Genomic DNA, 16,152 nt, shown 5'->3' on the forward strand with positions numbered 1-16,152 from the left:
ATCTCGAAACCAAGAAGGCATTTTTTTTGGTTTTTGAGTTATGATTTTTCAAAGCTATCCGATGGTTTAAAAAATCATTTTTCCCTTTTTGACGTAGGACTACGTCTTTCATTTCTATACTGGGGTGTAAAATCAAAGTTTCGAAAACGAAAGCGTTACGCCGAAGACCGAGATTTTGAGTGTTAATAGCTCCTAAACAACTGAACGAAATGGTATGATAAACACTTCATTTGAAAGATAAAATGTCTACGCGTTCTATACTTGTTACTTTCTGATCTAAAAACTTGTTTCAATAGTCTTAAATTTGCTTTCAAAATAGGCTATTGAAATCACCAATCGGTATATAAGCGAGCGCCGCTCGGAAATCCACTCAGTTCTAATTGAACAGCGATTGGAGCATGTTGTCGCTGTTGTGGTGAAGCTCTTCATTTATCATGGAAGCGCGGATGAACGGTGTCACCAAGAGCCTGTTTGTGCACCTTAGGCCAGAAGGGAATCCATCAGGAGGAGAGTGATGCTACAAACGGTTCCCCGGGAAGATCTCGAAGCAGCCACTACACACACACACATACACGCACGGAATTCTTTCCGTTTGGATCGAGAAAGATCCGGAAAATAATCTGCCAGTTCCTCTAGGAATTTAGAAATACATTCATGTGAAAGAGTTTATTTGAATGATTTCTATCCATGTAACACTGTGATCAAATACATTAGGTTTTGTGATTTTTCAATCAATCGCAATCAACAGGATAGCTTCTAAAGATCATTCTTCCCCATCAGTAGGATATTTCCGTATCCAATATTGGATGCATAAAACCTCCAACGTAACGCTCTCGTTTTCGAAGTTCTCCAAATATTCTTTCATTCAGAATGAATTCAGATTCAACTTCATACAAATGATCTCTAAATCAACGATAGTCCTACGTCACCCTTGCAGTTATACCATAGATATAACCCACTTCCTGTTTTTCACAAAAATGACTTTTCTCAAAAAATTATTACTTTTGAACTACGTGATCGATTCAGATGATCGACATATCAAATTAAAGCCAATAAGCTAGTCTATTACACTCTGAATAGAAGTGGATTTTATTTTAGTAATTATTGATTATATTTGTTTTCTATAGCTTACATCGTTTCGGGACCAAGATTGCCATATTTTTTATATTTTTTCCTGAAAACTGAGGTTTTTTCACATAATACATCCGCATACCAGAGAGGTGTTATTTTTCGTTTTTAAGTTATGATTTTTCAAACATGTTTTCAGTTTTCGTTCAATATTTCTATGCGACTAGATTGGATGTATGTGACTATAATCCAATTGATTGGCAAGCGTGTAATTTTTGACGTAGGACTACGTCTTTCATTTCTATACCGGGGTGTAAAATCAAAGTTTCGAAAACGAAAGCGTTACGCCGGAGACCGAGATTTTGAGCGTTAATAGCTCCTAAACAACTGAACGAAATGGTATGATAAACACTTCATTCGAAAGATAAAATGTCTACGCGTTATATACTTGTTACTTTTTGATCCAAAAACTTGTTTCAATAGTCTTAAAATTGCTTTCAAAACAGGCTATTGAAATCACCAATCGGTATATAAGCGAGCGGCGCTCGGAAATCCACTCAGTTCTAATTGAACAGCGATTGGAGCATGTTGTCGCTGTTGCGGTGAAGCTCTTTATTTATCATGAAAGCGCGGATGAACGGTGTCACCAAGAGCCTGAGCCCTGTGCACCCTAGGCCAGAAGGGAATCTATCAGGAGGAGAGTGATGCCACAAACGGTTCCCTGGGAAGACATCGCTACACACACATACACGCGCGGCTATTAACAGGTGGTTATCGAGTTGGCATTAACCACTGGTGGGCTTCCAGTATCGAGGAAAATGTGGAAATATCTAATCGTTACTGAAAATAATCTGCCAGTTCCTTTGGGAATTTTCAAAATATATTCATGTGAAAGAGTTTAATTGAATGTTTTCTATCCATGTAACACTGTGACCAAATACATTTGGTTTTGTGGTTTTTCAATCAATCGCAATTAACAGGATAGCTTCAGAAGATTATTCTTCCCCATCAGTAGGATATTTCCGTATCCAATATTGTATGCGCCCGCAATCGATTATTGCTCAGTCGCCGAAAGTTCCGAGCTCAGAGAGTTCATTCCCCTCTAGTTTGCCTTCCAAATTGCCATCGTAAACCACACCTTCTCTCGATTCAATCACACACAAAAAGCATACTTAATCGATATTCTGGTGGTGAGACACATTCATTTTTCGTGAGGACATCGACAAGACAACATCGTTGCCTAACGTGCTGGAGGAGGTGGACGGCGAAGGATCGACACATACACGCGCAGAACTCTTTCCGTTAGGATGCCATTCAGCATCGGGAAAGTTCCGGAAAGATCTAATCATTGCTGGAAAATAATCTGCCAGTTCCTCTGGGAATTTTCAAAATATATTCATGTGAAAGAGTTTAATTGAATGTTTTCTATCCATGTAACACTGTGACCAAATATATTTCAATCATGTGCTATTAACAGGTGGTTATCGAGTTGGTATTAACCACTGGTGGGCTTCCAGTATCGAGGAAAATGTGGAAATATCTAATCGTTACTGAAAATAATCTGCCAGTTCCTCTGGGAATTTAAAATTACATTCATGTGAAAGAGTTTATTCTAATGTTTTCTATCCATGAAACACTGTGACCAAATACATTTGGTTTTGTGATTTTTCAATCAATCGCAATTAACAGGATAGCTTCTGAAGATTATTCTTCCCCATCAGAGGATATTTCCGTATCCAATATTGGATGCATAAAACCTTGTGGCTCCAACGTAACGCTCTCGTTTTCGAAGTTTTCCAAATATTCATTCATTCAGAATGAATTCAGATTCAACTTCAAACAAATGATCTCTAAATCAACGATAGTCCTACGTCACCCTTGCGGTTATACCATAGATATAACCCACTTCCTGTTTTTCAAGAAAGGCTAGCTAGTAGGCTTTAATTTGATATGTCAATCATCTGAGTCGGTCCAGTAGTTCAAAAGTAATAACTTTTTGAAAAAAGTCATTTTTGGAAAGAAAGGGAAAAACTACATTTTTTGAACCATCCTAAAGTGAAATGGGGTCTAATATTTTGCGATAAGGAACAAAACTACCAATTTACACGAAAATCTGAGAACCACTATATCGGTTTGGCATGGAATATATATAACACTAAAAAAAAAGCTTGGTGTTAATTTCCCCGGCAAATAAAAAGCTGATTACTAGAAACTAATTGATGGTAACGTTTCATTACCTTGTGAATTTTAGATAAAATACCAACAGAGGGAATTTAAAAAAATAAAAATGGCTTTTTACGGGGTGTGTTCGAAACTGGAAAATATAAAATTCATCATATTTTTATGTTGTTTTTAAGTGTACATACATGACCTAGTCGTATAATTATTGTACCATTCAATTTATTTCGATAAGAATGCTTGAAAAATTTCAACTGATGCTCTTACCGCATTTTATTTTTTTATTCAATGTCCAGTTTCTATGGCGAAGCTTCTTTCGTAAATTACACATTTGTCATCATTGGTGGAATACGACCATAAATGTTGTTATCAGTAGCACAGCAAGTTATGATTACAATACATATAGGTTTATTTTGATTATGCAAATATTAACGACATTATACATGAACCGATAAAATGCATTATAATGTTTGTCCACAGCACTTTCAGCGTCTATATATATATTTTATTCAGTTTTCAGTTCGTAATTATTTCTATTCCATTCGCCGTGTTTATCATGATGATGCGAACATTAATAACATTTTATATGAACCTCCCACCTTATATATGACGTCTCCCACCGTTTTAGAGACATCTTAACATTATGTTCAATTTTTAGAGCGTAAACCATCTGTCAATTTTTTCATTGTTTACATTTTCTTGCCTCAAATCGTTGCCACTTTTTTCTCTCATGTTCCACTTCTCTTCTCTGCTATTTCTCTCAGCTAGTCCGAATGCTTTTCACTCCGAAATTTGGAACTAAGAGATATGTTGGCATAAAAAGTACAGTAAGTTACTTATAATGCAACATGCCGAGGCACCACTTAGTGTCGCATTAGAGGCGATTTTGACCAGTTATTGGACATTCGCGACTGGTGGCGACCTTCAATGTGGGGCCATAATTAGGGCCCCGAACTCAATGTTTGCAAAAATGTCCGATTAGAGGTAAACATGTCCAATTAAACGTGTTGCATCACAGGTCTGTCCAATTAGCTAAATGTTGAATTAGATGTAAATTACTGTACAACCAAAATCAAAACAAAAGCCGAGACACAAAGTCCAGACAAAAACCAAACGAGCCGTCCGTCAATTATTCTTTTCTACAAATCCTGCCGGTCGTTTTCGTTGAACGTATGCTGACGGGTCGTTACGTTGCTGGTGTATGTGAATGTTTTTATGAGAATTGCATGGTAGAATCATTGACGTAACGTGACGTAACGAGATGTAAACGTGACGTGGATGTTGTATGTGAATCGCACTTAAGGCCGTCTACACATTAGGCAACAGCAACCCGATCTATGTTGGCGATGTCAATCGCATCGCCAACTCAGCTCTGCACATTGAGACAACTCGAACGCGATGAATTCGTTAAGTTTTTATCCGTCATCATAAACTGCCTAATCGCTGGCAGAGATGCCATTTATTTAACTGCCGAAAAAATCATACGGAGAGCAAATTATGAAAAATTGGTTTGAAAAAAACTACTTTACTTGGGATTTTTCTTGACACCAGGCAAAGAAAAAATAAATAAAAACTTAATTTCACAAATCATCGAATCAAATTGAATGCATACGCGGCTTCTTAAAACTACAATAGAATCAAAAGGGCACATTTGAAATACAATTTACACTATAGCAGAAAAAAAATCTGCTTATCTGGCATTCCTGGATGTACTTTTTTCGAAGGTGTTTCATCTCATATATCAAACAATAATACCATTTTTATTTAAAAAATGTACCGTTGTGTTAATATTCATTCGTGTGTACAATAGATTTCAGAATTTCTTTTGGGTTCTGCTTTTTTTCAAAATTCTAAATATTTCTAAAAAATGGATGTATATATTTATTTTTCGTTGGAGTAATACCACAAACCAGCAAACAATATTTACAAACATAAAAAAAATCATTGAAATAAGAATACAGCCGAATAGAATTATATAAAGAAAACAGAAAAATTTTCAACAATTCTTCTAAAGAATGATTTATGTATACACTAACGCTAAATATGAAAAATTCTCCCAGGGGTCACATATTCGCAGACCGCACCTTCGCACATGGTACAATCGAGAATCAGGGATGATAACGGTTTCCCGGGAAATCTGACCAGAATTATCCAATCTTAGGCTATCTGTTGGCATTTGTTGAATCATTATTATAACCGACGGCATCAAGCTAAAGGTGACATATTTACCTAACATACTTATTTCGGCTCGCTGATAACAACAGACAGCAACAATTGCTGTTAACTTGGAAAAAACACATCCAGCGGATTCTGTGCTTCTTGCTCAATCTCCAATATTATACGCATCCTTGACCAATTCAGCACTCTTCCCGGACGGTATATCAAGAGAACTTGCATATTGATGGCATTTCCTAACGTCAAACGAATATATATTATATATAAACTAAACCAAAGTAGCAAAATACTTACATCTCGTTCGTTCATAGAAACAGATGCGCCAATATTGTAAACACTGTTTTGCATCACCACTGACAGATATTGAAATTCAATGCACGCAGAAATCAAAACGTCAACAGCAATTGAACGAAAAGGTTGCCGACACAAATCGCGCGCGACTCGACATGCTGAGTTGAATCGAAAAAGTTGGTCCGACCAAAGTTGCCAGTTGCCTAGTGTGTATGCTCCCATTTGATTACACATGTTCTCAACTTTTTTGACAGATTCGTTAAGTTGCTTTCCAACTTAGGTTGCCTAGTGTGTAGATGGCCTAAGTGTCCATCTCCGTTACACGGTCGAAAGCTTTTCTTCCAGTCTAATCGATTCTTATGGCGGGTTTACATTAGGTAGATCTATAGCTATAGATGGATTTATTCACGTGAAAATAGGTGTAAACGGGTGAGAATAAATATGATACACTTATTCGAAGTATTTATAACATGAATAAATTAGGCACATGTAAACGCTTGAGAATTTCTCACTGGTGAGAAATTCACAATACTTATTATACTTATTTGCTGACGATTCCGGCTGGTCGTTCGACGGTGGCGAGAGAGAGGCGAGCGGGTCCTACTGGTAGGATTGCTGTCCAACAGCGCTGGAGTCTACGGCTGGTCGACACGAGGACAGTTGACCATTGCTCGACGTCTTCCCTCTTTGGCATATATCGACAGGCCCAGGACAATACCGGAGTGGCACTGCTGTAGATTGTTGTTGGTTCCGTTTCCGATCCTGACTTCTCTAGTCCAGCCAATAATCTTCCGGATGAAATTCCGTCCGCAGTCTTCTATATCACACTCTAGAATTATCTGCCCAAGGTTTTTCTTCATCGTTCAAGGTAAGATAGACAAACATACACCGTAAATCCAAAGAGTACGCTTTCGTGTTTATTTAAACCCTACATCCCTCTCTTTCTTTAAATAACAAGTTCAGTAGGTAAGATAATCCTTGAAATGGATAGGCTCAGATCTGTTTCTTTTCGACGTACTAGCTAGCTCATTAGAATCCGCAGGAATACCTATTATGCTTTCATCATTTATGGAATCGTCATTATTCACTGGTAGAGTCTCGGAAGAATTGTTCGATACATTAGTATGCGGCAGCTTCTTCAAATGTGCTGCACTTCTTCTAAATTCCTCCCCAGTCTCCTTTGAACGGATTACAACATCCGTGCCACTTTTTCTGACTACATCAAATTCTGCTGTACTAAAATCAGCATTCAACTTATTTTCTTTCCTCACACGTTTTGCCAATACCTGATCCCCTACCTCTATATCACTCTTTCGGGCTCTTCGCTTCTCATCTGCATATACCCTTCCCTTCTCTTTTTCAACAACATCACGATCTCTCACTTCGTCATATTCTGGAGAGGTAGCAAGAATAGTTGGTAATTTTGTACGCATTCGGCGACCAAACATCAGTTCAGATGGCGATTTTCCTGTCGTTGTGTGATTAGCTGCGTGACACATGAGTAAATACTGTCGCAACTCTCGACGCCAATCCTTCCCAAGTTCTTGTGCTATGCGTAATCGCTTGAGAATGGACCGATTTTGCTGCTCCACTTCACCATTCATTTGTGGCCAATACGGAATTGAATGGACTAAACGTATACCATACTCATCACAAAAGTTGCGAAACTCGTCAGAACTGAATTGTGGTCCATTATCCGCTCTAAGACTTTCAGGAATGCCATATCTAGAGAAAATAATCATTAACTCGTCAATAGTTGACGTTGTAGATATGTCGTTCATCTCAATCACTTCGAGATATCGGCTGAAGTAATCGACACAAACGAGCAAGTTTTCCCCTTCCGGGAGCGGTCCAAGAAAATCGACAGCAATTTGTTCCCAAGCCCGTGTAGGAAGCTGCTTTCTTATCATTGGTTCAGGTGGGTTTGGAGTTGTCACTAAAGTACAGCCCCTGCATTCTTTCACAAAGCTTTCTACGTGTTGGTCCATTTTAGGCCACCATACACTAGCGCGGAGATGACCTTTCATAACCCTGATGCCGGGATGACCCTCATGAGCCAGATGAAGAACTCGCTGTTGAAGTTGCTGAGGAATCACTATTCGGTCCCCTCTTAAAAGGATATCACCTAACCTACACAACTCTGTAAATATCATTCGGAATGCCAAAGGTAGATCTACAGTCATCCCAGCATCCAACGCCTCAATGATTCGTTGAATTTGAGGGTCATTTTTGCTCGCACTTTCAATCTCGTCCCATTTTAATGCAATCGCTGAAACTGCTGAATTAGCTACTTCACGAACCATGAGTTCTTCTTCATCATCAAACGCTCTCGGTTGAATCGTTGATAGTCTGGAAAACACATCAGCTATATTCATTGCTCCGGAGATGTGTATGATGTTATATTGGAAACTTTGCAAACGAAGTACCCATCGCCCAATTCGAGCACATGGACGAGAAACAGGTGAAAATAAGAATGTCAATGCTTTACAATCAGTCAAAAGATTGAACGTTCTGCCAATCAAATAAACATGGAATCGTTCGACCCCCCATACTAAAGCCAGCGCCTCCTTCTCGGTCTGACAATACCGTCGTTCTGTGTCTGTCAAAGATTTCGAAGCAAATGCTATAACTCGTGACACGTTCATCTTATCTGTTTGAATCAGGACAGCCCCTAATGCATGTGGACTAGCGTCAGTCATGACTGATGTATCATCTTCGGCTCGATAAAATCCGAGACATCTGGCGTTTCCAATGTGGGTCTTGATATCGTTGAATGTTTTTTCTTCAGCTTCCCCCCAGACAAATTTTATTCCTTTTTGTGTCAACTTTCTGAGAGGTTCATCAATGGTAGCTAAATTGGGAACAAATTTTCCCATGTAGTTGGCTAGACCCAAGAAGCTTCTAACCTCGCTGTCATTGTTCGGTCGACGGAAACTCATAACAACATCCCTTTTACCTTTTGAGGGTAGAATACCTGTGGAGCTTATATGATATCCTAGGAAATCAAATTCAGTTACTCGAAAATGACATTTCTCTTGATTTAAAACTACACCGTGTTGAGCTAGCCTTTTCAGTACCTGAAATCGGATAAATTTGGAAAAAAAAAACAAAATCCATGTATGTATAACAGAAGGTTCATGTTTATTCAAATGAAAATCAATTGTGCATTATACCTTATCCAATCGCGCATCGTGTTCCTCGATTGTTTTTCCTTCTACTCCTACGTCATCGAGATACCAGTAAGCGCCCTCACAATCCGCTAGGATACCGTCCATGGTACGTTGGAAGATCTCAGGTGCAGAGACCAAACCAAAAGGAAGGCGCTTGAATTGATAGAGTCCACGGTGCGTGATGAAAGTCATAATGTTTTTGGACTTCTCATCGAGCTCTAATAGAAAAAAAGCATCTTTTATATCCAGAGTACTCCACACATTTTCTCTGCCTATTTTAGCCAAAACATCTCCAACAATGGGCATAGGATGGCGTTCTCTGATCACTGCTTGATTAACACGACGTAAGTCCACGCATAGCCGAATTTCACCGTTAGCCTTATTTGCGACTACTAATGGGGATACCCAAGTGGCAGGGCCTTTCTTCTCCTCAATAATATCCCGTGCCAGCAAATCATCAAGCTTTCTGTTGACTGCGTTCTCCAGGGCAATTGGAATTCTACGCAGTGATTGATAAATTGGGTTGACTTTTGGGTCCATTTCTATGTGCACCAGAACGCCTTTAATTTTTTGAAATGGTGCGTTAATTCCACTGACCACTTGCTTCACCTCTAGCCCAATTTTCAGGACACCTAATTGTTTAGATGTAGCATCTCCAAGCAAATTTCGTTGTCCCTTCGCTGTAACGAAGAATTCCGCGTCGACATGGCGCTCATCTACTTCCACGGTTGCTTCGAAAGTCCCAAGAATTTCTAGCGGTTCATCGCTACCGTATGCCTTAAGGATTTTCTTGCTTCCTTTCGTACATTTATGTATTATTACGTTGCTCACTTTCAACATCTCCCATGTTTCGGCAGTAACCAAGTTCACATCTGAACCGGAATCGACGAACATAACAACAGGTACCCTTCCAATGCGACACTTAATTTCATTTGTTCTATTTCCAGTGTGGAAGGTGTAGTACACTTTCTTGTCAGGGCAATAATCGGAGACTTCCTTTTCATGAGATGTAGCTTCGACTTCAACATCAATAGCTCTTACCTTTGAAGAGTCTGTACGCTGATGCTGCATGTGCCGCTTACGGCAAACCTTCTCAAAATGTCCTACAATCTGACACCGACGACATTTTTGACCTTTTGCCGGGCAATTTTCGGCCTTTGAGATGTGTCCAAATTTTCCACATGCATAGCAGAGAGTTCTCGATTCATTTCCACTTCCGTTCGTAGATGTTTTACCAAAATAACGGTTAATCACTCGATCTTGCTTTCGTTCAGCCTTGCCACTGACGAACCTTTGTACCTTTCGAACTACCAATGTTCCAGCGTCACCATGAGAGCTTGAGTTACTGGTCATTTCCTTCTCCTGTATCCGCACACTTTCTAAGGATTCACCTAAGGCCTCAATGTCTGCTACTGACTGATCTTTTTCTAAAATTTTCCGACGAAGTTCTTGTGATGTGCATCCCTCAATGATGACGTCAGTCAACATAATCTCCTCCAAAACACATCGTACTTCTCGACTGTGTTTTTCCAAACCACCATCTGACAGTTGTTGTCTCAACCGTAATACAAAATGTGCGAACCGCTCGTTAGGACCTTGTTTTATGTTTCGTAGCTTATGCCTCTCCAATACGTTCTGACGACGTGGCTTGAAATATGAATCGAGTTTGTTTACTGCGTGATTGTACCACGGCTTCTCGAGCAGCACCATCGGAAAATCTTCAGTACCTTCCAGATTCCGAAATACTTTCTGAAGTTGAGGTCCCCCTAAATGCAACATCTTCGATCGCATGAGCTTTTGATCCGTAATTTGATACGAATCGAAATAACACTCAAGAGCAAGCTTCCATTCCATCCACTCCTTTGCCAATTTGCTACTTTCAATCTGTTCACAGCGGAACATGGACAAAGGTCGGCTTTCATCCATCTAAAAATATATATACAAATAAAAACGTACTCCGTTAAATGCATATTACGTTTCTCTATTTATTTATTTAATACATAAGTGAAGCTTTATGGTGGTTAGATTTTCTCTTCAACCAACTTCGTCACAACTATTCCGGGCCCCCTAGCCAAAAGTACGGTCCCTAAACATGAGTATGACCAAGCCATAATAATTCTGCTCTCGGGCCCCCTAGCCACGAGTACGGCCCCCTAGCCGTGAGTATGGCCAAGCCATAATAATTCTGCTCTCGGGCCCCCTACCCACGAGTACGGCCCACATAGCCGTGAGTATGGCCAAGCCATAATAATTCCACTCTCGGGCCCCCTAGCCACGAGTACGGCCCCCTAGCCGTGAGTATGGCCAAGCCATAATAATTCCATTCTCGGGCCCCCTAGCCACGAGTACGGCCCCCTAGCCGTAAGTATGGCCAAGCCATTATAATTCCACTCTCGGGCCCCCTAGCCGTAAGTATATTCCCTAGTATTCCCTAGTCCAGCCAATAATCTTCCGGATGAAATTCCGTCCGCAGTCTTCTATATCACACTCTAGAATTATCTGCCCAAGGTTTTTCTTCATCGTTCAAGGTGAGATAGACAAACATACACCGTAAATCCAAAGATAACGCTTTCGTGTTTATTTAAACCCTACAACTGCCGAGAGAGGCCCCTCCTTAACGTTTATGGCCAACCTGACCAGAGGGTTGTTACTGTTCTTTTACGGCTAGGAGTAGTGGTGGTCCACTAGGCCGAATGGTGTATCGATCAACCGGAAGCTCGTCGAGGAAGCTATGTTCAAACCATTCGACCGAACTCTTGGACAAACGTCCGTCACACACCACGCCTGAATCCAAAAGGCCCCGTTTTATATGGCGGGTTCTTCCTCGAGCTTTCTTTCATTTCTTTGTAACAGCGTCCTTTTTCTCCTTCGTTATCACTGACTCTCTCACGCAATCCTTGATATATCCTACCATATCAACTCGCCAAAATTTTCGACCGATTTTACAAAAATATACATACATCAATTTCATTTACGTTCCTACTTGACAAATATGGTTCCTTACTAAAACAAATTTGCAATAAAAAAGATGACAATATTTTATGAACAACAAAAGTAATTTAAAAAAACTAAAAATACGGTAACAAACGGTTACAAATGTTTTGATTTAAATAAATCGATTATGCCACTCAAGAATTGATTCTGTCTGACATGCATACATGATGTCAATTAGTTCGATTTTACGTTAGTTTTTATCAGAAAACCGATGCTTATTATACCTAATTATAACATTTCATATAATTGTGATTTGATCCGACCTTCATATACGACTTACAATATGCAAGTTATACGAAATAATGGATGGTCTGCAGCCAACGATACATAGTATTTTTTCCGACGCCTACGCCTACATCAAATAAAATTCTCTGGAATTGAACCCAAAACTTCATCACTCAAAAATTACTTCTTGTTTGCAGAGAATCCGAACATATTCATCCAAAGAAGGCCTTGTACGATGACGAACTGAATACGTAAGTTGGGTGAATTGGTGAATTTTTATGATTTCTGAAATCGATTGTTTAAAAATTTTATATTTTTCACGAGATTGGATGCGAAATACACCTTTTCACAAATTCTATTCCAAACAATTATAAACAGCATGCCTACCTGTAACATTTAGTTTTGCACCCTTCTCATTTGATGTCGTTTATTTTGTTATTGTTTTCATTCGATATAGTAAACAATGTTGAGCAAAACATCTCTGTTTTTCTTTGTTTATTCTAAAGTGCAAGGAACATTACAACAAAATGAGTAGCTTCCGGGAGAAGTTGCTCAGTAACCTGGAGAAAGTGAACGAAAGCGGTAAATAATTGTTATTTCAATTTCAGATCTTTTTTTCATATCAATAATCCGTTTCCATTCAGCAATTCGACAGCAGCATTCGACAAAAACAGATGACGAAATCGATGATGTGTTGTTTAAAAATTATCGGCAAAAGCTATGTTCCAGTAATGCAAAATTGAAGGAAGTAATCGAAAATTCCAAGAAAACTGATTCCTATCAGTTCATTCCCCAGTTTCACTTCGAACTACCGAAGAACAGTGACAGCCTGGCGCAGAAGCTTCGGGAGGAGGCGAGAACGTTGTTCCTCCAGAAGCGCAGCAAAGAATTGCTTGATAATAATGAGCTCAAATTGTTGTGGAGTTTGCTGGAGAAGCACCATTCCCCGCCAATGATGGGCGAGGAACAGTACATAAATTATGAAAACTATTGCAAAGTTGCTGAGATCGCAGGTGAAAAATTCAAACGTTATTTGACTGCTTCGACATTTGCGAGACTGGTGGTTTCCAGCAGCTATCCTGGAAAGATTAGTGTGATGTCTTTGTTCAACTATGCAATGAGGAAGGTTTGGCTGCAACAGACACGAATTGGACTTTCTCTGTATGATTATACTGGACAGGGGTATTTGAACGAATCCGATCTGGAGTCATACATCCTGGAATTGATTCCAACCTTTCCCCAATTGGAAGGACTTGAAAAATCGTTCCACAGCTTTTACGTTTGTACCACGGTGAGGAAATTTTTCTTTTTCCTGGACCCGCTTCGTACGGGTAGAATTCGGATCAGAGACATTCTGACCTGTAGCTTCCTTGATGATCTGTTGGAACTACGAGACGAAGAAATACCAAAAGATGCCCAAGAAATGAACTGGTTTTCTGCTCCTTCCGCCCTTAGTGTATATGGGCACTATCTCAACCTGGATAAGGATCACAACGGAATGCTCAGCAAGAAAGAGCTCATCGGTTACGGATCCGGAACACTCACTCCAATTTTCTTGGACCGTGTCTTTGCCGAATGTCTCACGTATGATGGAGAGATGGACTATAAAACCTATCTTGATTTCGTGCTCGCTTTGGAGAACCGGTCGGAACCACAAAGTCTCCACTATCTGTTCCGCATATTGGATGTGGAGCACAATGGGTACTTGACTGCGTTCACGCTGAACTATTTTTTCAAGGGAATCCAAGATGAGATTTCAGCACACCGGGCGGAACCGGTGAACTTTGCGGACGTGAAGGATGAAATCTTTGATATGGTTAAACCTGCCGATCCGACTAAAATTACGCTTAAAGATCTGATCAACAGCGGCCATGGCGAGACAGTTGTTTCGATTCTCATTGAATTCCACAAGTTCTGGGCCTATGAAAACCGGGAGGCGATGGTAACTGATTCGACCGCTAGTGATGAAACGCACAATTTATGATATTTAATGCAGCGGAAGGATAGCGACGAGCTGTTTACTGCCTTTTGATTTCGTGCGGAGAGATTCTCTGACAATAAATCAAGTATGTATTATTGCTTTTTTTTCTAAATATTTACTACGCTTAATAAAGTGTAAAACGTGCATTTTTATAACCACTCGCATGATTAGTCTTTGAGAAAACCCCCCTCGATATAAGTAGTGTGCAATTTATCCATGAGTTCCGGGACTTGAACGATCTACTGTAAAAATTATGAGCCAGGTTTTATGATATACACTATCGTAAATTTGATCTACACATAATCATATACAGTAAAACCTGTTTTTGTGCGATTTTTTTGTGTGCGGTATATGAAAAGAAGCATAGTTGACGAAGCTATCGTCCATTTAGTTTTTTTTTCGATGGTTTATATGTATTTCAGTGCGGAAAAAGCATATTTGCGTCTCAATTATCCACTTCTGAAATCATTCCCCTCCTCCCATCAAATGCTCTAAGTTTTTCTAAGTTTTTGCTGTTAGATATCATTAACAGCATCACGTTTCGGCATGCAACTAAAAGCACAAAACAGCCACGCGCAACCGGAGAGGCAAACTGTCCCATCGCAAATCAGGGAAACAAAAGGAAATTGTACGGTGAATGGCGTGGATTGGAGTTATTTTCTTGGGGGAAACTTTTTTATGCGCACAAAAAAGCACAAAAAAATTTTTTTTTTTCAAAATGTGTACCGGGGGGTCTCCGTAGCCACATTGGTTGCGCGTTCGCTTAGTAAGCGATCGATCGTGAGTTCAAAACTCAGGGCCCTCATTGACCATCTTTGTGTTGTTACAGAATAGCTACGTCCACGCAACAATCATCAGCGATGGAGATCGATCCACGGTCGAAACAAGATCGATTTATCCATACAACTGCTCTGCTCTGCAAGACACATCGGGATGCTGTTCTATAAATAACTCAACAATGATAATATCAACTGTCTCCGCTGTCCGGTGGTCTAACTGGATAATGGAAGAACAGAAAGAATACTCTTACGCCTAAATGGCTACTGTGTAAATGTACCATATGCAATGGTATAGAAGGAATACTGGCGAATGGCAACTGTGTAATGTGCTATAATTATAGATATGATAACAATGTGACATGTACACGATTAAAATTCGGCTCTGTTACAGCTAAAATACTAATGAGCCTAAAATAAATAAATGGGATAAAAAAAAAATGTGTACCGAACACCGTTTTTTTGAAGCTACTGGTGAAGTTTTCCACAATTTTCTTTATGCAGTCCCTATCCCCCGCACAAAAAAAGATTTGCCTGTATGCATATCAGGCCCATGAAGGTTGTGATTTGCATGAACGTATAATTTGAATAAATGTAGTACTGCGAAAAATTGTATTACATGCTGAGCAAAATCATTCAACAGTAAATCGTATTAGATTGTAATTGAGGCCATTTTACAGCTAGATGGAAAATGTAAAGTGGGAAGATTTTCAAATCTGTGACGTCACAGATTTTGTTTATGTATGTTTCTTTTTTATATTTCCACTACATAGGAAAATTATTGTTATTAAAAGTAGAAATGATCAGATGAAATGAACGAACTGTTTTTTACTTGAATCAATGCTAGCGTTCAGAATCATAAGAGCCCATCTGACATTTTAGCGGAAACTGAAATTTCAGTATTATTGGGGTGTTCTAAACTTAATTTTAATTCAACTTTACTTCTCGCTACGAACAAAGTCAGAGTCACGGAATCGTTTGTTCTTTTGACAGAGAAACATTCATGTAAAATGTACCTGAAAAATAAATTCGATTGATTCCGATGACCTAGATTGAGTCGTGTGTACCCGTGGCCGAGTGGTTAGCGTCATAACTAACATGCCGGGTGTTCGGGTTCGATTCCCGTTCTGGTCAGGGGAATTTTTCGTCAAAGAAATTTCCTCCGACTTGCACTGTGATCACGCGTATTCTAGAGCTTGCCACTCAGAATGCATTCAAGGCGTGTTATTTGGCATAGAAATCTTAACTAAGTACTAATAAAAATGACGCAAGTAATACTACGTTGAGACGGCGA

The 16,152-nt window shown here is 39.5% G+C and overlaps 3 protein-coding genes and 1 long non-coding RNA gene across 5 annotated transcripts; 1 reads left to right on the forward strand and 3 right to left on the reverse strand.

The window, feature by feature from the left end:
- Nucleotides 1–5,151: 5,151 nt before the first annotated feature.
- LOC129769415 (uncharacterized) lies at nucleotides 5,152–6,481 on the reverse strand. The gene is made up of 4 exons (XR_008741873.1): nucleotides 6,254–6,481; nucleotides 5,716–6,101; nucleotides 5,476–5,657; nucleotides 5,152–5,412 (listed from the first exon to the last, which is right to left on the reverse strand). It is a non-coding gene; the product is annotated as an uncharacterized LOC129769415 (long non-coding RNA).
- A 190-nt stretch (nucleotides 6,482–6,671) lies between these two features.
- Nucleotides 6,672–8,087, reverse strand: LOC129765975 (uncharacterized protein K02A2.6-like). Its single transcript, XM_055766434.1, has one exon. The coding sequence runs from the start codon at nucleotides 8,085–8,087 to the stop codon at nucleotides 6,672–6,674; it is 1,416 nt and encodes a 471-aa protein (XP_055622409.1).
- A 792-nt stretch (nucleotides 8,088–8,879) lies between these two features.
- On the reverse strand, nucleotides 8,880–10,808 carry LOC129765976 (uncharacterized protein K02A2.6-like). Its single transcript, XM_055766435.1, has one exon. It carries the CDS (start codon nucleotides 10,806–10,808, stop codon nucleotides 8,880–8,882), a length of 1,929 nt encoding a protein of 642 aa, XP_055622410.1.
- A 1,736-nt stretch (nucleotides 10,809–12,544) lies between these two features.
- On the forward strand, nucleotides 12,545–15,253 carry LOC129768497 (serine/threonine-protein phosphatase 2A regulatory subunit B'' subunit gamma-like). Of its 2 annotated transcripts, XR_008741681.1 has the most exons (3): nucleotides 12,545–12,683; nucleotides 12,746–14,167; nucleotides 14,912–15,253. XR_008741681.1 is itself a non-coding variant. In XM_055770189.1 (2 exons), the coding sequence occupies exons 1-2, from the start codon at nucleotides 12,629–12,631 to the stop codon at nucleotides 14,083–14,085; spliced, it is 1,395 nt and encodes a 464-aa protein (XP_055626164.1). In that variant the 5' UTR covers nucleotides 12,545–12,628; the 3' UTR covers nucleotides 14,086–14,237. The 2 variants fall into 2 exon arrangements, 1 of the variants encoding a protein (XP_055626164.1); XM_055770189.1 differs by lacking the exon at nucleotides 14,912–15,253 and having other exon boundaries at nucleotides 12,746–14,237.
- Nucleotides 15,254–16,152: the final 899 nt, after the last annotated feature.

This window comes from Toxorhynchites rutilus, chromosome 2 (assembly GCF_029784135.1).
Source record: "Toxorhynchites rutilus septentrionalis strain SRP chromosome 2, ASM2978413v1, whole genome shotgun sequence".
NCBI classification, from domain to species: domain Eukaryota; kingdom Metazoa; phylum Arthropoda; class Insecta; order Diptera; family Culicidae; genus Toxorhynchites; species Toxorhynchites rutilus.

Bases quoted from the DNA above. Each gene is read 5' to 3' on its own strand.
- LOC129765975 (XM_055766434.1), bottom strand. From the start codon at position 8,087: ATGAATATAGCTGATGTGTTTTCCAGACTATCAACGATTCAACCGAGA.
- LOC129765976 (XM_055766435.1), bottom strand. From the start codon at position 10,808: ATGGATGAAAGCCGACCTTTGTCCATGTTCCGCTGTGAACAGATTGAA.
- LOC129768497 (XM_055770189.1), top strand. From the start codon at position 12,629: ATGAGTAGCTTCCGGGAGAAGTTGCTCAGTAACCTGGAGAAAGTGAAC. The intron at 12,684-12,745 runs GTAAATAATTGT...GTTTCCATTCAG, and splicing joins GGAGAAAGTGAACGAAAGCG to CAATTCGACAGCAGCATTCG.